We start from the raw sequence: 19,771 nt of genomic DNA, 5'->3' as shown, positions 1-19,771 counted from the left end.
AAAAAGAAGGGAGTCCTCCAATTGCCTTGAGGGTGTCTAGGATTATTATTTTGATGATGGTTCTGAGCAGGCATTGGAGAAAGTAATCCTGAAATGCTCCTGGTCATGTGCTCCACTTCTCCGATTGATTCACTGCATGTTTCCTTCCTTTTCATTTGAAAAGCACCTGGAGTGGAGAGTTACATGGTGGGGGCTCATGTGATCTTTCGGAGGAATAACAGAAGCAATAGCAGTCATGACACAACACGAGTATGACACCAGCCCCATAGCCAAACAATTTCTCTGAAGTATTTTGTCTCAAATGGCTGCTGACAGGGCAGGAGTCTAAAGGCATTAGAGGAAACCAACTATTCTGATCAATAAGGCCAGACCAGCACACACAAGCTGACTCAGTCGTTGGCTAGGTTGCAGCCTTCTGCTGCTCAGGAAACAATCCCTGCTTTTGCCTTTAGTGCACATGGAACCTCAGGCAAAGGCCACCCACAACCAGCTGCCCTCAAAGGCAAAAGGAGTGCCCCGGGACACTCCCTGGCTGCTTCCAAGCACAACAATGGCTTCTTTGGGAGTCCAAAATGTCTCTCTGACACCAAAGCGAGGCCCAGGCTTTAATGTGAAGTGGTACTTAATCAGGCGTAGGAGGCATACTAGAAGGAATATAGAGCCGAAAATTATGTGTAGGCCTTGGAATCTGGGAGCAACAAAGAATGTTGAGCCACAGACTCCGTCAACAAAAGAAAAGGGTGATTGATAGTATTCCATGGATTGTAGGGTGGTAAAGTAGAATCATACAAGGACTGTAAGGGATAGGGCTTCGATTGCTTGTTTTCGGTTAGCTGTATGTTAAGGCACAAACACAGTACACTACTCAATTGGATAAAGAATGCACAGGATGTTCCCAGCAGCTTCAGGCACCTCCTCCGCAGCTGGGAACATCCAGCCCTCTCCCACAGCTCTAGCCTGGCTCTGCCGGTGGCATCCTGTGGGAGCTCCCTCCTCCTGAGACACAGCTCTGGCCTTCCCATTCCCTTCACGCCTGCAATGCCACTCCTGCCTTGCTCAAATCTGCACATCACTAGTGACTTTGTGCCCTCCAGCTATGCTGTCCTAAGCAGAAATTTAGAAGGAGGATGAGCAGATGGGAGAAAAGGAGGTGGCACCTTCTTCTCCCACTCTGTCTCAGTCTGCCTGTTTGCTGGGCCCTCTCTCCTCAGGATTCCTGCCTGTTCTCAGAGGCTCCGTTCTCTACGTGCTGAAGTGGTCCTTGTCATCTCCTCTGCTTCCTGCATTACTTTGCTGCAGGGATGACAGCAATCAGGCTCTCAGAAGAGGCTGAAGAGAGGCTCCGCTAGCTTGAGAAATGGATGCTGCCCAAAGGGAGAAAGAAACCAAAGCAACAAATTAAAAGAGACCAAGGGAAAAGGAACCATTATTTTCCAACTGAGCTTCTAACAGGGTCAAGCTTGGTTCTTCTAGGGCCCAGAAACACACAGACAGAAGGGGCAGAGCGCAGATGGACTCAGCTCTGGCTTGCAAGGAGAGCAGTGTCTGCCTTGGCATGCCCCCCTCCTCCTGGGTGGCTGGCATCTTCCTTCACAGCAGGGAGAGCCGAGGAAGTGGCGCCGTCGCCAGCTGCCTGTCTGCCACAAAAGGTGGCAGCAAAGCTGCAGTGGTTCTCATCTACTTGAGCGGGCCAGGCAGCACGTGAGGCTGGCACAAATCCTGCTCAGCTGTCCCTCTTTGGCTGGCAGAAACCTCTAAGAGTGGGGCAGGAAGGACAAACTGGATGCCCTTGGATGCTCAGTCAGTCCCCCCAAAGGCCCCACCTTCCCACAGACCAATCTAGAACCGCTTGGCAGGGAGGGCTTTTGTTGTGTTCTTCAAGCCCCACTGCAGGCCTCCTTGCCCAGCACTGCAGTACTTCAGTTCCTTTGCTACCAGCTAAAGCTGAAAACAGCAGCCGAGAGCAAAAGGGGGCCTCAGCAATGACCAGAAGGTGGGAGCTCTCCTCTGAGGAACGGCTGTGAGAATTGGGCTTGTTTAGCTTGCAGATGGGCAAGGTCTCCAAGGACACCATTCAATATTTGAAGGGGCTCAGAAGAAAGATGGGAACATATCTATTAGCAGGGCCAATTGCAAGAGAAGAAGGGAGAATGGTTTTAAACTAAAAGAGAGTCAATTCAGAAAGGCTCTATGGAAGAAACTCGTTATGAGGAGAGTGCTGAAACACTGCCTCAGGCTGCCCAGAGAGCTGGGAGGTGCCCCATCGCTGTCAGCATTCGAGGTCAGGTGAGCTGGGGCTCTGAGCAACCTGATGTATTGGCAGGGGCTTTGGACTAGATGACCTCCACCACTCCCTTCTAAGCTTAACTCGTCTTGGATCCTTCTTGGTTCTCATTTGAAAAGCAGCCAGAGCAGAGATTACCCTGTGGGGGGCCCATCTGATGCCCTGGAGTTGGGCCGAGGAGCAAACCCAGACAGGGAGCAGCTGTTTGGCCTGCAGCCCCTTTGCCTTGTACCTGCAGAAGTTCCTTGGCAGAGCCTCTCCTGTCCACATCCATCTGCAGGCAGCAGCCCAGAAATTCACACAAGGCAGGGGGTAGGCTGAGCTTGTGCACGTCTGGTATGCCTTGCGTGCCTATCAGGTGGTTAGCCTGAAGGGAAAGGAAACACAAGACTGTACGTGATTCTTCCACAGCCTTCAGTGCTCACCTAGAGCCCGTCTTTTAAGCCCCAGTCTGCAGTGGCAATTTCTTGCCTAGCAGATGGTTAGAGATGAGCCTTCTTCCCCAAAAGTAGAAAGGCCCCAGTGCAACTCCAGCTATTCCAAGGGGCAACAGGTCTTGCCTTGACAGCTGATGTGAGCTGCAGGGACATTTTTAGGAGTGGACCTTCTTGGAACTCATCCAAGCTGCGGGAATGGGATTTGGTCGAATGGAGACAGACCAGAAGGATCCCGGATTCTGACGCATATTTGCACGTTACCCTGTCACTGGTCTCCCAAACATAAGGAGCCTCTCCTTTGGCCATTTCAATTCCCACGATGCCAAGGGACCAGGTGTCCACTTTGGGACCGTAAGGCTCTCTTCTCACCACCTCGGGTGCCATCCAGCAAGTTGTCCCCACCATCGACCTCCGTTTACTCTGCTCAGGTGTGAGCAGAGCACAGAGGCCAAAATCAGCTGAGGAAAAAAACAAACACTGCTTCAAGTAGGAAAGCAAGGAAAAGGGTTCCAAGTCTCAGAATGTAGTACTGAATCCAGCTGGAAAAGCAGCTGTGCTCTCATTCCTCGGGGCTGCTTCAGTCGTTGGGACATAAAACAAACATGGAAGAAAAACCCACTTGCACAAGTCCCCAGACTGTGCAAGCAAAAGAGGAAAAAAGGAGACCTGCAGCACTCTGCGGACTGTACAAACACAAAGTGAAAAACAAAAGACACCTGCACAAGTCTGCAGACCGTACAACAACAAAAGGAAAATAAAAGGACACCTGTAGGTGTCTGCAGACCCTACAACCGCAGGGGAAACAAAAGGATGCCTAGACGAGTCTGCCGACTCGTACAACGGCGGGCAAAAGAAAAAGACTCCCTTTTCACGGCACAGACTGTTGCCAGAGAACTCCTCTGTACAGGATCCTCCTGCAACGAGAACGCCAAGAGCTGTTCTGGACACTGAGGCCTTGCGTGCACCAGGGCAGCCTCCTGCTGACCACCATGCTGTGACGTGGCAGCTCTGCACTGACATCACAATAGCAGCAGCCCTGGGTTGCTCTGTGAATTCATGCATAGCAACCAAACCTTCTCTAGAGCTAACACAAAAGAGAGCCTGGAAAGTTCTCCTCTGTCCCAAAGCAGCACAATCCTCTCCTTCAGTCCATAACCCGTAGCTCAAAGGATCCCAAAGGAACACAAAGCAGGCACCAAGCGCACACACTCAGCACTTTGGCCACCAATGCTTCTGACTGAAACAAGCAACCCTTGCTTCAACTCAGTGGATAAAATCACGCCTTGGTAATATCCCTGAGAGTTCCCTAAATTGGAATGCCTGTCCTTCCTGCCCATTTACTGCATGGCTAACATCTACCAGAAAACTCTAGGGCTCGCTCAAGGAAGAACAACACCTTAGTGGGGAAAATAACCTGAGGAACAAACTACCCATAGGTGTTTGCATGGCACTGAACAGCGTTGGTGTTGTCAGTATGACAGGGACACCTCCTCTGCACGGGGCAGTGCCCGTGTCCTCGGCATGGCAGGGAGTGCCCTTGGAGCAGCCCTCACTCTGTGGGTGCCCACATGGGCGCATTTGCTCCTTCTGTCCAGCTCCCAAGGCAGCTCTGCTCCTGAAAAAGTTCTCTGTCCAACACTGAAGGCACTCCTGGTGCCTTTGCAGAACCCCACTCCCTTCAGCTTGTGGGAAATGGGCAAGGGCAGATTCCTCCATGGAAGTGGCTTTTAAGTCTCTATCCTGCCCACAGTGCATACTGCATAGCACTCCATTTTTCAGTCCTTTGCTGCACTCTCATTTCTGGCCTGCAGGAGCTTAGTAGATTGATTGTGCTTTTCCTGGGCCAACTTAGTTTTCCCTTCCTGGATGGCACAGCTCACAGAACTGCAAACTCCATGTCTGCTGGGGATGGCTGCAACCAGCAAATGGGGCAAATGATCCAAAGTTCAGGTTCTGCGCAATGCTCCGCTGTCATTTCATTCTAGACTTCCCCACAATATGCCACAGGAAGGAGCAAACAGGTGCCAGTGCCATGGGGAACAGGAGAAGGCCGCAGGTCAGCACCAGGGGCTCAGCCCATGGCTACAGGAAGCAGAGGAATTTGCAAGGCAGGTGAGTGCTGGGGATGCTGGAGGCCTGCCAAGCTGCCTGCTCTTGTCTTGCTGCTGAAAGCCTGACCTGCAGTGCTCTTGAGAACAACACCTAAATCCCACCGGAATCAGCATTTCTTACAGAGATTGGCATGTGCTGAGGAACGATTTACACTGCTCATCCTCATGGCAGCTAACCCAGGCCATGTTTTAGATAGGAGGGACCTAAGTGAGTAGTCTCTGGAGTTTCCTGCAAGGAACAAAGCCCTGTGACAGCAAGCAGCATTCCCAGGCTGTTCCCACAGGGAAAATCCCAACAAGCTGAAGACTCTGGATAAAGGGGTGACTGTGATTTTGAGCTAAGTTGGCCTGCAATGGCAAGGTGCTGGACATGAAGGTAAGGGGCACAAAGTGCCCTCATGTCCTATTCCTGCATCCTTCTGGGAACCAGAGGAATCCGGCCTCTGCCTGTGAGGAACTGGGCCTGGGAACTAATACTGCCTTTCTGGTTTGGCTTTTGTAGATTTTTGTTTTGGACAGCAGCTCTTTGCAACATCAGCTGAGTCAGCCTCCAGCCTGGCTGATTGGACCCAGTCAGCAAAGGCCTTGCAGGAAGCCTGGAGAGGAGGCAGCGGTGCTTCAGGAGGCTTTGTGCTGGCCCAGCTCAGCGCAGGACTGGCAATCAAAAGGCCTAAATATTGAACTCCAAGGGAAAATCCCCTTGCTGGTCAGCCTGCGCTGAAGCTGCGCATTGCCCAGCGCTGTGCATTGCCCGGGTGCTGTGCTTTGCCCCGGCTCTCTGCTTTGCCCCGGCGCTGTGCATTGCCCCGGCGCTGTGCATTGCCCCAGCACTGTGCATTGCCCCGGCTCTGTGCTTTGCCCCGGCGCTGTGCTTTGCCCCGGCGCTGTGCATTGCCCCGGCGCTGTGCATTGCCCCAGCACTGTGCATTGCCCCGGCTCTGTGCTTTGCCCCGGCGCTGTGCTTTGCCCTGGCGCTCTGCTTTGCCCCAGCACTGTGCATTGCCCCAGCGCTGTGCTTTGCCCCGGCGCTGTGCATTGCCCCAGCGCTGTGCTTTGCCCCAGCGCTGTGCATTGCCCCAGCGCTGTGCTTTGCCCCGGCGCTGTGCTTTTCCCCGGCGCTGTGCATTGCCCCGGCGCTGTGCTTTGCCCCGGCGCTGTGCTTTGCCCCAGCGCTGTGCATTGCCCCGGCGCTGTGCTTTGCCCCGGCGCTCTGCTTTGCCCCAGCACTGTGCATTGCCCCGGCGCTGTGCTTTGCCCCGGCGCTGTGCATTGCCCCAGCGCTGTGCATTGCCCCGGCGCTGTGCTTTGCCCCGGCGCTGTGCTTTGCCCCGGTGCTGTGCTTTGCCCCGGTGCTGTGCTTTGCCCCGGCGCTGTGCTTTGCCCCGGCGCTGTGCTTTGCCCCGGCGCTGTGCTTTGCCCCGGTGCTGTGCTTTGCCCTGGTACTGTGCATTGCCCCGGCGCTGTGCTTTGCCCCGGCGCTGTGCTTTGCCCTGGCGTAGCTGCCCGAGGCTCTCCCCCCTCACAGAGGGGCCCCGCCCCGCCCCGGGCGCCCCCTGGTGGCTGCCCCGCCCCGCCCGCCCCGCGCAGGGGCTCTCCCTTCCCGTGGCGCCGCCCAGCGTCAGCAGCCCCTCACTGCAGGCACAGAGGAGGGACCGGGCCCTGCTGCTCCTCCTGGCACTTGGGTCCCTCCTTTCCAACAGAGAAGAAGACCTCAAGGGAGGCATTTTCCAACTGTGTCCCTCTGCTTTATTTTTGGAGGCCGGAACTCTGCCCTGAAGGTGGCCCTAATGCGTCCATAAATGCTGGGGCAGGACCACTTGTCATTACTGGCTCAAAAGCACCGCCCAGCTTTGGAAGGAGAAACAGCCCGTGGCACAGTCGTGCTATCCCTCCCCTTCCAAAGGCTCTGTAAATCTTCAGTGTCCACATCAGTAGGAATAAAGGAATCACACTCACATTTCGAATTTTCCATTTCAGAAGTTTATTCAGATAAAAGTTGAGATCTTCCGAGAGAAGATTGCGTGCTTATTGCAGCCAGGGTGAAATGTCTCGTTCAGAAGCAGACCTAGAACTGCCTAATGTGTCTCCTGAGCCTGTCTGACGTTTGTTTTAAAGACACAGATTTCAATTTCTTTCAAAATTTGCTATTTCTCCTCAGGAGAGTTGGTGATAGAGCTCAGGAGAAATAAGGTTCTCTATGACAGCTTACTGCCTGTCCCTCATGCTGCTCTCTGTCTGCAGAGCAGCACAGTAGCAGCCGCAGCAGCAGAACCTGCTCTGGCTCGCTCTCTTCCACCAGAGGGTAAAGGGGAGGCAAAGGACAACAAACCTCCAACTGTGTTGTCAGTCCAGGCCTGAGCATCCTGCAGCAATCAGTGGCAGCTTTGGTTGCTTCAGTGCAAAGCTTTGGTGCAGTGCAGAGCTGCAAGTTTCTGAGCACGCAGCATTTGCCCTTTGTGGCTGAAGATGCGGAGGGCTGGAGTTCTTCCATAACCTAGCGCTTCAGCCCAGCCACTGACACGTGGGAAATGGGGTCGGAACTCTTACATGCAGTGAGTGCTCAGGCGCCCTGCTCTTCTTTCCCTCTGAGTGTCACTGCAGAGGAGCCAGCTGTCTTCCCTGTAGTTGCAGAAGCTCAGGGTTCTCACTTCTTGACAAATCTGTGATGCAAAGGGCCTTGTTAAGAAGATCAAAAGCACAGGGAATGTATTAGAAATTCTTACGAAAAGTAACCTTTCTTACAGATAAAGATAACCAAGTCATTCCCTGCATTTATCTAAATGCAGAAGTTGTATAATTATCTAAACTGAACACAGAAACAAACTACCTCTGTCAGACCATCTTCATATTCCAGATCACTTTCAAGACGTATATTGAGTTGTTTGAATGATTAGTGGTCAACTCTGCCTTTCTGGCTGAAGGCTCTGGGGCTCCTTTGAGTTCATCCAGGGTGGTATTCCCTAACAATTCCTGGTACCTCCCCCTGCTTTCTTAGGGCACAATAGTCTAAATGAAAACCTAGCCAATGGCATAACTCTCGAGTCCATAAGGAAATCATTGGACAAGTTGTCAAGTTCTCAAACCAATTGTCCTGCTGCAAGAGTCCTGTTGCACACAAGAGTGTGTGCAAAAGCCAAGAGAAGCTGGAATTGGTGGTGCATCTTGTGACAGAAGCTCAACCTAGCTCTCCAATAAAGAAAAGAGCTTGAAAAGAGCAAACATGAGTGTGGAAAAGATTCTTGGAAAGCTGAAACAGCTTTCCCAAAGTGCAATGAAAATGGAAAGAATCCAAGATGTCCACATGTAGGAGTTCCTTTACTGATATGCTCCCCTTTTCCATGTTGCACGAGTTCTACATGGCATAAATTCCAAATTCATCTTACTGCTAAGATCCATGACTCAGCAAGTTTTACACTCTCAATCATTAGCTACACACAATTTGCCTTCCTTTGTTTTCATTTGAAAGCAATGCTGGAAACACAAGAAACATGCAAATGTAAGACCTTTGAGTACAGTGTGAGCTTTGGTCGAGTGTGAGTTCTAGAAATAGGGAATAGGCTCTGATAGGATTTTACCCTCAGCAGCGACAATACACAGCAGCAACAAAAGTGATTCGTGTGACGTTGTGCAGAGGTCAAGACTCTTTGTCTTAGATGAACATGGCAAAGTTGACATGTTTAAACAGACTTGGGATGCAACCTGGTTTGGTTTATTGTCTGTGTCACTAAAGAGCAGGAGAAATAAACCAGCCAGAGTTTCTTTGCAGAGAAGACCTTTGCTTCAGTGTGAAAGTATTGGGAAAGGAGGAGGGAGATGGGTGAGAGTTGAGCTGCTGTATTGGACTGGCATCCAAACTACGGCAAGAATAGGGTTTAATTATTTTCTTTTAATCCTATCCACACTCTCCGATTCTCACCTGGAACTGGACAAGAAAACACGAACAGCCCCGGCGACGAGAGCACAGCACCGGGGGCGCGGTCCCCTCTCCCCACCCCGAGCGGTCGGGGGAGCAGTGCTGCCCCGCAGGGGCTGGATTTCTCCCTCCTCATCTGCTGCTTTGCATTTCCGCGCGGCCGGCTCTGCCTGGCACTGGCAGGCTCCTCATTCAGCACTTATGCTCCGCGGGAAAGTCCGGACAGCGCTCTACGTGGGAGGAAGAGATGGCGGCGCGGCGTGAGTGGGTGGGATGAGGCCCGGGGGATGCGAGCACCGGGGGGAAGCTGCAGGGTTGCCGGAAAAAACAGTTATGCTGTGAAGTAGTGAAGAAGAAGCTAAACGACAAGGCGATTTTGGCGTCGGTGCGGGAGGCAGAGAGAGCTGCTCCGTGACTCCAGCCGAACCCGGTTCGGCCTCGGAGCGAAGTGGCCAGCGCTGCCCCGGGGCGCGCGGGGCTGAACGGGGAACGGACAAACGGGGAACGGACAAACGGTCGAGGCACTTCAGCGACAGCAGCGGCAGCAGCTCTGCTGACCCTCTGCCTCTCTTGCTCCAGCTCCTTCTGTCCCTCTCCCGCTGCGGCGCACACTCCTTATCGACCCCTTTCCTTCCCGGTCTCTCTGTCCACCTGCCGGGCCGAACCACGCCTCCGGTCCGCCCCGGCCTCGGGCGGGACTCCACCCTCACTAGACCGGGGCTCCCGCCGCGGTCTCGCCTTCGGCCGACCCTCGCCGTACTGCCTGTGCCGCGCCTGGGTGGGGGGGCATCGGTAGCTGGGCCTCGGGCCGCATGGCCATCCCTTGGGCTCGCCTGTGCCAGCTCCGGTTACGCCTCCCGCCTCGACCGTGGCTTGTCTCGGGGCGGGGGGAGGACACTCGGAGCACGGCTGCTCCCGCCGCCTGCGTTACGGGTTCCCCGGCCTGGGCCCCAGCGGAATTGCAGCTACCGACCCCGAGCTCCTGGTGCCCCATTCAGACAGAGCTTCCCCTCCTGGGACACTTGAGGGGCGGTCGGGGGCCGTTCCTGGAGCCGGGCCCAGCGCCGCCAGCCGCCTTTGGCCCCAGGGAAGGCGCAGGAGGCCCTGCAGGGGTGAAACCGGCTGGGCTCTCTGCTGGGGCGCGGCGGCTGCAGCAGCGTCTGCAAGGGGACGTGCCTGGAGCACAGCGCCCCGGTGAGTGGGGGTCTGGCGGGGGGCAGAGGAGGGTGATTGGGGGAGGAGGATGGGGCTCGGCAGAGCGGGCGGGAAGCTCAGCCCGCTGCTCCCCTTGGCTAGCAGGTGGCCGTCAAATGTGTGTCAGGGGATTGCACCCATCTTTGGGGTGAGCTGGTGAGGGAGTGGAGTCAGCAGCAGAAACCGGGGTGTGCTGGACGGGATAAGTTGAGCTCGGCAGGGTGGAAGCCACCAGAACGCCTCGAGGGAGAGCAAAGGGAGATTAGCAGAGGGCACAGAGCATCCCAGTTTGGCTGAGAGCTTCCAGACCCCTGGCACGGCATCAGTCCCACGGACAGCATCATGGTCTTCCTGCAGCCCAACAGCACCTGCGTGCCCCAGATCGAACTGCTGGGCTTGGTGTCCACTGGGTTGCATGGTGTTGTCCAGCTCCTGGATTGGTTTAGGCGCTGCCAAAACTTCTTGTTGGTGATGAAGCGCCCAGAGCGATCCCTGGACATCTTTGATTTCATTCATGTGCGGGCATTCCTGTCGGCAGACTGGTGCAGGGGCTGTTCCGCCATGTGCTGGAGGCTGTGAGGCACTGCAGCAGCTGTGAGGTCCTGCACAGAGACATCAAAGCTGACAACGTCCTCCTCCACCTGGCCAGCGGACAGGCAACACTGATGGACTTTGCCTGTGGCACCTACCTCCAAGTCTGCACACAATTTGTAGGTGAGCCCACCCAGGGCTTTGCTCACGGTCCTGGCATCTCATGGATCAACTTAAATGGCCCAAGCTGGGTATGGCACTGGACATTCCCCTTCTTCCTGCCAGTCATGGGTGTACCAATGAGCCACAGAGGTGTGCCTCTAATGGTCAAGGAAGGGATTCTTCCAAATGGCTTGTGGATGTCTAGGATTTTTCTTCTGAGGTTGGCTCCGAGCTGGCATTGGAGAAAGGAATCCTGAAATGCTCCTGGTCATGTGCTCCCCTTCTCCGATTGATTCACCGCCTCTTTCCTTCCTTTTCATTTGAAAAGCACCTGGAGTGGAGATTTGCATGGCGGGGGCCCAAGTGATCTGTAGGAGGAATAGTAGAAGTCATGAAACAGTCATGATACAACACCAGTATGAAACCAGCCCCAAAGCCAATCCATTTCTCTGAAGTATTTTGTCTCCAGTGACTGCCAACATGTCAGGAGTCTAAAGGGAAACCAGGAAGCCAACTATTCTGATCAATTTGGCCAGATGAGCACACACGCAGCACCCTGCTCAATGGGTCAAAGAATGCACAGGATGTTCCCAGCAGCTTCAGGCACCTCCTCTGCAGCTGGGAACATCCAGCCCTCTCCCACAGCTCTAGCCTGGCTCTGCCGGTGGCATCCTGTGGCAGTTCCCTCCTCCTGAGACACAGCTCTGGCCTTCCCATTCCCTTCACGCCTGCAATGCCACTCCTGCCTTGCTCAAATCTGCACATCACTAGTGACTTTGTGCCCTCCAGCTATGCTGTCCTAAGCAGAAATTTAGAAGGAGGATGAGCAGATGGGAGCAAAGGAGGTGGCGCCTTCTTTTCCCACTCTGTCTCAGTCTGCCTGTTTGCTGGGCCCTCTCTCCTCAGGATTCCTGCCTGTTCTCAGAGGCTCCGTTCTCTACGTGCTGAAGTGGTCCTTGTCATCTCCTCTGCTTCCTGCATTACTTTGCTGCAGAGATGACAGCAATCAGGCTCTCAGAGGAGGCTGAAGAGAGGCTCCGCTAGCTTGAGAAATGGATGCTGCCCAAAGGGAAAAAGAAACCAAAGCAACAAATTAAAAGAGACCAAGGGAAAAGGAACCATTATTTTCCAACTGAGCTTCTAACAGGGTCAAGCTGGGTTCTTCTAGGGCCCAGAAACACACAGACAGAAGGGGCAGAGCGCAGATGGACTCAGCTCTGGCTTGCAAGGAGAGCAGTGTCTGCCTTGGCATGCCCCCCTCCTCCTGGGTGGCTGGCATCTTCCTTCACAGCAGGGAGAGCCGAGGAAGTGGCGCCGTCGCCAGCTGCCTGTCTGCCACAAAAGGTGGCAGCAAAGCTGCAGTGGTTCTCGTCTACTTGAGCGGGCCAGGCAGCACGTGAAGCTGGCACAAATCCTGCTCAGCTGTCCCTCTTTGGCTGGCAGAAACCTCTAAGAGTGGGGCAGGAAGGACAAACTGGATGTCCTTGGATGCTCAGTCAGTCCCCCCAAAGGCCCCACCTTCCCACAGACCAATCTAGAACCGCTTGGCAGGGAGTGCTTTTGTTGTGTTCTTCAAGCCCCACTGCAGGCCTCCTTGCCCAGCACTGCAGTACTTCAGTTCCTTTGCTACCAGCTAAAGCTGAAAACAGCAGCCGAGAGCAAAAGGGGGCCTCAGCAATGACCAGAAGGTGGGAGCTCTCCTCTGAGGAACGGCTGTGAGAATTGGGCTTGTTTAGCTTGCAGATGGGCAAGGTCTCCAAGGACACCATTCAATATCTGAAGGGGCTCAGAAGAAAGATGGGAACATATCTATTAGCAGGGCCAATTGCAAGAGAAGAAGGGAGAATGGTTTTAAACTAAAAGAGAGTCAATTCAGAAAGGCTCTAAGGAAGAAACTCGTTATGAGGAGAGTGCTGAAACACTGCCTCAGGCTGCCCAGAGAGCTGGGAGGTGCGCCATCGCTGTCAGCATTCGAGGTCAGGTGAGCTGGGGCTCTGAGCAACCTGATGTATTGGCAGGGGCTTTGGACTAGATGACCTCCACCACTCCCTTCTAAGCTTAACTCGTCTTGGATCCTTCTTGGTTCTCATTTGAAAAGCAGCCAGAGCAGAGATTACCCTGTGGGGGGCCCATCTGATGCCCTGGAGTTGGGCCGAGGAGCAAATCCAGACAGGGAGCAGCTGTTTGGCCTGCAGCCCCTTTGCCTTGTACCTGCAGAAGTTCCTTGGCAGAGCCTCTCCTGTCCACATCCATCTGCAGGCAGCAGCCCAGAAATTCACACAAGGCAGGGGGTAGGCTGAGCTTGTGCACGTCTGGTATGCCTTGCGTGCCTATCAGGTGGTTAGCCTGAAGGGAAAGGAAACACAAGACTGTACGTGATTCTTCCACAGCCTTCAGTGCTCACCTAGAGCCCGTCTTTTAAGCCCCAGTCTGCAGTGGCAATTTCTTGCCTAGCAGATGGTTAGAGATGAGCCTTCTTCCCCAAAAGTAGAAAGGCCCCAGTGCAACTCCAGCTATTCCAAGGGGCAACAGGTCTTGCCTTGACAGCTGATGTGAGCTGCAGGGACATTTTTAGGAGTGGACCTTCTTGGAACTCATCCAAGCTGCGGGAATGGGATTTGGTCGAATGGAGACAGACCAGAAGGATCCCGGATTCTGACGCATATTTGCACCTTACCCTGTCACTGGTCTCCCAAACATAAGGAGCCTCTCCTTTGGCCATTTCAATTCCCACGATGCCAAGGGACCAGGTGTCCACTTTGGGACCGTAAGGCTCTCTTCTCACCACCTCGGGTGCCATCCAGCAAGTTGTCCCCACCATCGACCTCCGTTTACTCTGCTCAGGTGTGAGCAGAGCACAGAGGCCAAAATCAGCTGAGGAAAAAAACAAACACTGCTTCAAGTAGGAAAGCAAGGAAAAGATTTCCTCACTCTAAGTCTCAGAATGTAGTACTGAATCTAGCTGGAAAAGCAGCTGTGCTCTCTTTCCTCAGGGATGCAGCCAAGAAAACTAGCAATTGTCCATTTAACAAACCCACCACCATTCCCAGGGTGGTGGCTTTTCCTCATCTACACTGAAGGTTTCCACTGTGGCCTCCCTCCCTCTGGAAGGGACACACACAAACCACAGTTCCTCTTGATACTTGTTGCTCTTCTAGACTCCCAGCAGCCTACAGCTGCGCCCTGAGCAAGAATACCCACCCAACTTGACGGAGCCATCCCGGCCCAGAAGGATGTTGTCACTTTTGATGTCTCTGTGGATCACCTGGTTGGCATGAAGGAAAGCCAGGCCTTTCAGGCACTGAAAGAGAAAAAAAGAAACAGGAGGCCAAAAGTTAGCCTGATCTGATTTCGTCACGTGCAAAAGGAAAGTGCTCCTGAAGATTCATGTATCTCAGAGGAGCAGCGAGTGCTGGCAAGAGGAAGAGCTTGCTGCTGCAACCCTGGGAGAGCAGGATCTCTCTAAGGCAAGGCATATTGGCTTTGAGGGGGAAACAGCAGGTGCTGCTCGAGACTGTCCCCTGCAAAGCCAGTCAGAATGACGGCTGCTGCAGCGGATGCGCTCTCCCCATTCAGAGGACAAACAACGGTTGGCCAAAAGAGGAGGAAAAGTCCCTGCTTTGGGTACCAAGGGCATCACTTGTCAGCTGGGAGACTGGAGGTAAAGGGCTGAAGGGCTGCCTGGTCAGCAGATTTGAAAGACATTTCAAGTCATTTGTCAGTTTTCAGCACAAGCACCGTGGTGGGTGCCATGCCCTCCTTTGACGCTGAGACCCATGAGAGATGAGTCTCTCTTGGCCTTTGCTGTTGGTTTAAAACTCACACACCGGCATCTTTGTGCTTACCGGCAAAGAAGGCAATGCAGAAAGGTTCTGGGCAAAGGCTTGGAGGGGCAAAGTGCAGAACAGAAAAAAAAAACTGAAAAGAGACAGAGAGCACAGAGGCCAAAAGCAGATAAAGAGCAGACTATAGAAAGGGCAGGGACACTGGCAGGCACTTCCGTCCAGATGCTCTTTCTTCTCTGAAGCAAAAGAAAGAAAGCTCTGAACACGGAATCGCTCACTTAGCAGCGCTTTTGAACTATGAGGCTGTCCAAGGCATCCCAAGCACAAGCAGGATCCCTTACCTCCTGACAGACAGTTGCCATGTGTCCTACAGCCATCCTCTTCTCGCTGATCACTTTTGCTAAAGAGCCTCCATCCATGTACTCCAACACCAGCAGGACAAACCCATTGGCAAGGTAGCTGGAAGATGAAAACAACAGTGTAGAGCTGAATGGGCACAGCTAAATTGCCATACGGATGAAAAGACTACAGCTGAGTTTTGCTTCCAGGTCACTGGGAAATGAAGACGGAATAAAATGGAGACACGCTCCACCCAGGCTATCCAGGGCTTGCAATCTGTGCCATCTAATTGCACATCCGTTGGAAAGGAGACGGCTTAGGGGGCAAGCAGGGGAAAACGGCAGTTTGTGATAGCAGAGGCAGATCTGGAAGCGCACACATCCCAGCAGCTGCTTCATTGACTTCATACACAAACTGCACCATTAACTCCAACAGCAAGGAGACAGCGTTTTCACAGCTTTTTCAGAGGGGAGGTGCAGGTGCAGCACTGCCAACACTCTTTGGGAAGCCTTGCATAAAGGACAGCCACAAACAGGATAAAACTACCTCAAACCCAGCAAATAATGTGTCTCTTTTGGCATGCAAGGCCATGGCAAATAGTGGGAACAGCACAAGGGAAATAATTTCTGTGATGCTTTCTCAGCACTTCTCTTCCGGCACTCAGAAAAAAAAATCACGCCTCAAAACAGCAAAGAAACATTCAGCAAGTGAACATAGAGGCTGCTGGCTTAGTAAGAGAGCCAGGTTTCTGAGAACAATCTTGAAGCTATTTCTGCCAGGAACCAGAAGAATGCCATCTCCTCCCATGCCTCATACAGGAGTGGACTGATGTTCATAGCAAGATCAATTTTCTGCCACTGAGCAAAGTGCTTGAAACCTTTGCCTGGCAAGTATGGAAACTGACATTCCCATAAAAATACAGAACTACTTACCTTTCTAGGTAGGTGACAATATTGGGGTTCCTCATTTCCCTCATGACCAGGATTTCTTTCAATACCTCCTTGCAGCGCTGGTGCCGGAGATCAATTTCCTTGATGGCCACCTACAATGACGTCGAAAGCCGTTAGCAACAGACATTACAAGAGCCTCTTCCTCCGTGCACTCACAGGCCAGGATGCCTTGTCACCTCGGTGAAAAGGGACTCTAAAGCATCAGCCACAATGTGCTGACAGCACTCTCAGCCCTTGCAGACTCCTCCGCGAGACCTCCTTTATCACTACTGTTATCATTTACACGCGTTTTGCAAGGCAAAGGAATTTTGCTTCTGTGAAATGAAACTCAACTTGTGGAAAACAGGTTAGCATTTCTAGGGAATTTGATCAGTGTGTCAGAAACTGCTGCCATTCTTGCTTGTGCTCCAAAGTAAATACACCAATCCATTACAGAGAAAATGCTGTCTGAAAAAGAACAACTCCAAGGCAACTCAAAGGAAAGTTAACATCCTAGCACATCCTAACTTCTTCTGGATTTTGCATCCCTGAAGAACATTCCTCAAGACAGTTTAGATATGTAATTATTGAGTGTGTTAAAAAATGAAGAATCCTTTCTGTGGACCGCTACGGATGCACTCCAGGTGATAAGCAGGGCTTAGGGCTTTCAGACTCCTTGTAGGCATCCCTCCACGTGCAGTTGCTGAGCACAGCACTGCAGGTGGATAAGGAGCTACCAGGAAGATGGAGTTGTATTTGCTGAGAGCCAGAAAGGAGAATTCAGGACTCTGAATGTTTAGCCCCAAAGAGCATGCGACTCTCCAAGACACCAGCATGTCAGTTCAGTACAAAAAGCACCTCTGTAATGGAATGTCAGCAACAAAGGACCAACACAAGGCGGTATTACTTAAGGCTCTTCATCAGCTTCTTCTCGCTGATCCATGTGCGAGTGTCTGTGTGTAATTATTTGACCCTGGCTCCCTAGGACTGAAAGGCAAAACTGCGCTCCAGACAAGGCCTCTCCTTCTTTAGGTCTTTTCAAAGTGTACCTCATGATGGGAAACAATGGCAAATCCTATCTGTGTCTGAACCTCAGCTTAAGAGGAATTGGGCCAGAATGACGGCTGCTGCCATCAGCTAATCTCTGCACACTTATCCAGGCAGTCCAAGATAGCATGGCCTTCTTGGAAAGACACCACTGCCATCCTCACATTGATTCAGAATGCGAGACAAAGTCTGTCCAAAATGCATTTTTCAGCCTGCCTCTAGGCAGCCTTTGCAGCAAAGACAGGTAACACAACGCTCTGGCCACAGATCACATCCCAAGGGAAAGCGCTCAAGAGCTGCAAAATCTGCAAGGGCTGTTGGCACTTACCGCTTGTCCCGTGGCAGCGTCCAAGGCCTTACAAACGGTTCCAAAACCCCTAGGAACAGAACAGCGGCAAGAACAGAGAAGCTGTTCAGTGCTGAGAAGCAAAAGGCAGCCCAGGCAGGAGCTCTCTGCTGCCTGGAGTGTCCCTCAAACACCAGCCTTTGTCTACTCTTCAGACAATACCACAGCAGCCCAGCAACCCTCTGCCATGCAGCTTGTCCAAGAGCCAAGCTGGGTCCAAGAGGAAGAAAAAAGAGCTGCTACAAATCTCAAATGTACACACCAGACTATGGATGTGAGGGTTTGCTTTGCTCCTTTCTTGTTGTGCTTGTGCATGTGGTGCGCCTTTCCAAGCAATGAAACACACACCATCCTGTTGGACTCAGAGCTCTCTTTTGATTCTGTCTGCTAAACTCAGGCAGCATCACACAGCCTGTCCTATTGTCCTGAGCACTGAAAGTTGTGTTCAGCAAAATATTGGAAAGAAATGCTGCTGAGAGCTGCTGTCTGACGGCTCTCAGGGGGGAAGCTGCTCTCTCAGTTTTTTCTTCCTTCAGTTGTGGGGCCATCTTACTTGGAATCATGCAAAACCATATCTGCTGGGAAAATAAGGAATCTCGTGCCACACACTTGAGGGACAGGCAAGTGCCTCCTTGAGGCAGGCAAGACATTGGTTGCCAGCATGCAGTTATCTTTGATGATGCCTTGTGACCAGTACTGAGACAGGGACAATCTAAAGCCAGGGTCTGAAGATGCTTGCAGCTTGCCTGACTTCCCTCTGGATAGTCCAGCAGCCACGTACGTGACCCATGGTTCTGGAGGAGTAAGCGTGGCTGAACTCACCCTCTGCCAATAATTCTCCATCCAGTGTATTTCTTTTCTGGATCAGCCACGCTCACCACACTCCCTGAAAGAAAGAAAGAAAATGCAAGAAGCAAACTTCAAAACAGAGATCCTGACTTCCAGTGGATCAGAATCTCAGCTCCACTTTCTGCGGCGCGGAGCAATTTCTGGTCGGTTGGCTAACAACAGTGTCAACAAGAACAACAACAAGAGCAGCCGCAGTAAGAAGACAGGCAGCTCTGCAACACACGTGGCCTGCACAGAGTCTGATTCTGCACACTCCTTGGAAGAGGAGACTAAGCCCACGGAGAAACCGTCAGAGCAGACAGAGACCAGAAGAGAACTGGCACCGTGGCAAGTGGTTGTGGTCCACAAAGGGGAAGGAGGGCTGAAAAATCAGGACCCTTCCTTGTCCTGGGAGATAACACTCTCTTGTGAGATTCAACAAAAGGTTTCGTAATTCCAAGATTTCAATGCACCTTGCGATCTGGGGTGAAGTTTTATCAACAGCTGCTTTTTGCAGAGCTGAAGGAATATTGCAAAGTGAAATCCAGGAGAGGAGGGGATTTCCTCTACCTCTCAGCAGTTTGCCTAAAGAATGCCTTGGCATTTTCAGAGAACAGCAGCTCATGCTGTGCTACATCCAAGAACATTGGCTGTAAGAATGAGGACCCTCTTCTTTGATGAGCAGGCTAAGTTCTGAAGATGATTTTGCCCATTCCCCGTTTAGTGAAGAACAACAAGTCCATGTCTTCAGCCTGGGCTGCAGCTGTCACTAGCACTGCCCTCGGCCCCTTGGACAGCAGCCACGTGCCCCATCTTCCCAAAGGGCACAGCCCAGACGGGGAACAAGGACAGCGCCGCTCCTCAGGCGCTGCCGTGGCTCAGACACCTGCACAAACGAGATGCTGATCCTCTGACGAGTCCAGGCAAAGCTGCAGCAACGCGGTGGCTGCTGAAACCTCACAGCTAAGGAAGGCTCCAGCCCCTGCAGTCGCAGCAGCCATCAGTGGCAGGGCAGGTATGGCAAAAACCTGGGCAGAGCCCACAAATGGCCACTGACAGGCACTGTGAAGAAGGCAGAGCCAGACTCAGCACTGCTACAAGCTGTTGACCCCACTCGAGACAGAAGATGGGTGTCATTGAGTTCAGAGCCAAGGAGGAGTCGATCCATTCACCTCTTGTCCCTACAGCTGATGGCCAACACTGAGTAAACTGGGCTCTGTTCTGTACCTGCCCGCTTCTTATTCTCTGACAGCACTGCACTGGCAGCTATGACCAGTTGCAAGGAGCAACTGAGTTGCACTGCAGAGTCACCAAGGCCTTGCTGTGCTTTCCAAGAGTGCAGCCATTGAGGCCAATCCTTAGTATCCCAAGAGTATTTACCGGCTGGGCTTTAGCCCTGACAAAGTGCCTTGTACTGGAGGAAGATGCAGCAGAGGGGATGCAGGCTTCCTCCTGACAATTGCCTGCAGGGCAGTTTTATCTGGCCCTGCCACATAGAAGTGTCTCTTGATGCGTCTCCCTAGGCATACAACTGAACTATCCAAGGGGGATTGGAAAATCAAAATGTGTTTTTCTTTGTTGGCTGCACTTTGAAAACACCTCTTGCTCTCTGATTCCCAGGGATTGTTCTAAGAATACAATTTCTTAACATTTGGGGTGTGCTGAAAAGACCCCTTCCTCTGTTGTTTTGCCATCACCTGATGCTCCTTCCAAGGAGGTCACACTATCAAAAATGAAGAAATTTTATCCAAGCAAACTGTAGAAGGAATAGTAGAAGTCATGAAAACACCACCAGTATGAAACCAGCCCCACAGCCAAACAATTTCTCTGAAGTGTTTTGTCTCCAAATGCAGTCCAAAGGCAAT

At 52.5% G+C, this 19,771-nt stretch overlaps 1 protein-coding gene across 1 annotated transcript; it reads right to left on the bottom strand.

The window, feature by feature from the left end:
* Positions 1-10,451: 10,451 nt before the first annotated feature.
* Positions 10,452-18,719, bottom strand: LOC134432542 (serine/threonine-protein kinase PAK 1-like). Its single transcript, XM_063181389.1, has 9 exons — positions 18,677-18,719; positions 17,901-17,964; positions 17,061-17,109; positions 15,689-15,798; positions 14,759-14,876; positions 13,834-13,933; positions 13,271-13,506; positions 12,844-12,978; positions 10,452-10,580 (listed from the first exon to the last, which is right to left on the bottom strand). The coding sequence occupies exons 1-9, from the start codon at positions 18,717-18,719 to the stop codon at positions 10,452-10,454; spliced, it is 984 nt and encodes a 327-aa protein (XP_063037459.1).
* Between the last annotated feature and the right edge of the window lie 1,052 nt (positions 18,720-19,771).

Source organism: Melospiza melodia, chromosome Z (assembly GCF_035770615.1).
Source record: "Melospiza melodia melodia isolate bMelMel2 chromosome Z, bMelMel2.pri, whole genome shotgun sequence".
In the NCBI taxonomy this organism is placed as follows: domain Eukaryota; kingdom Metazoa; phylum Chordata; class Aves; order Passeriformes; family Passerellidae; genus Melospiza; species Melospiza melodia.
Note: the sequence above shows the minus strand (reverse complement) of the source record. Positions and strands in the feature narration are given on the sequence as shown.

Coding starts and splice junctions, on each gene's coding strand:
- LOC134432542 (XM_063181389.1), bottom strand. CDS start 18,719: ATGGGGCACGTGGCTGCTGTCCAAGGGGCCGAGGGCAGTGCTA. Junction 17,965..18,676: donor AGGGGCCGAGGGCAGTGCTA/GTGACAGCTGCA, acceptor TCTTTCTTTCAG/GGAGTGTGGTGAGCGTGGCT. Junction 12,979..13,270: donor CAGAATCCGGGATCCTTCTG/GTCTGTCTCCAT, acceptor CTTTCCCTTCAG/GCTAACCACCTGATAGGCAC.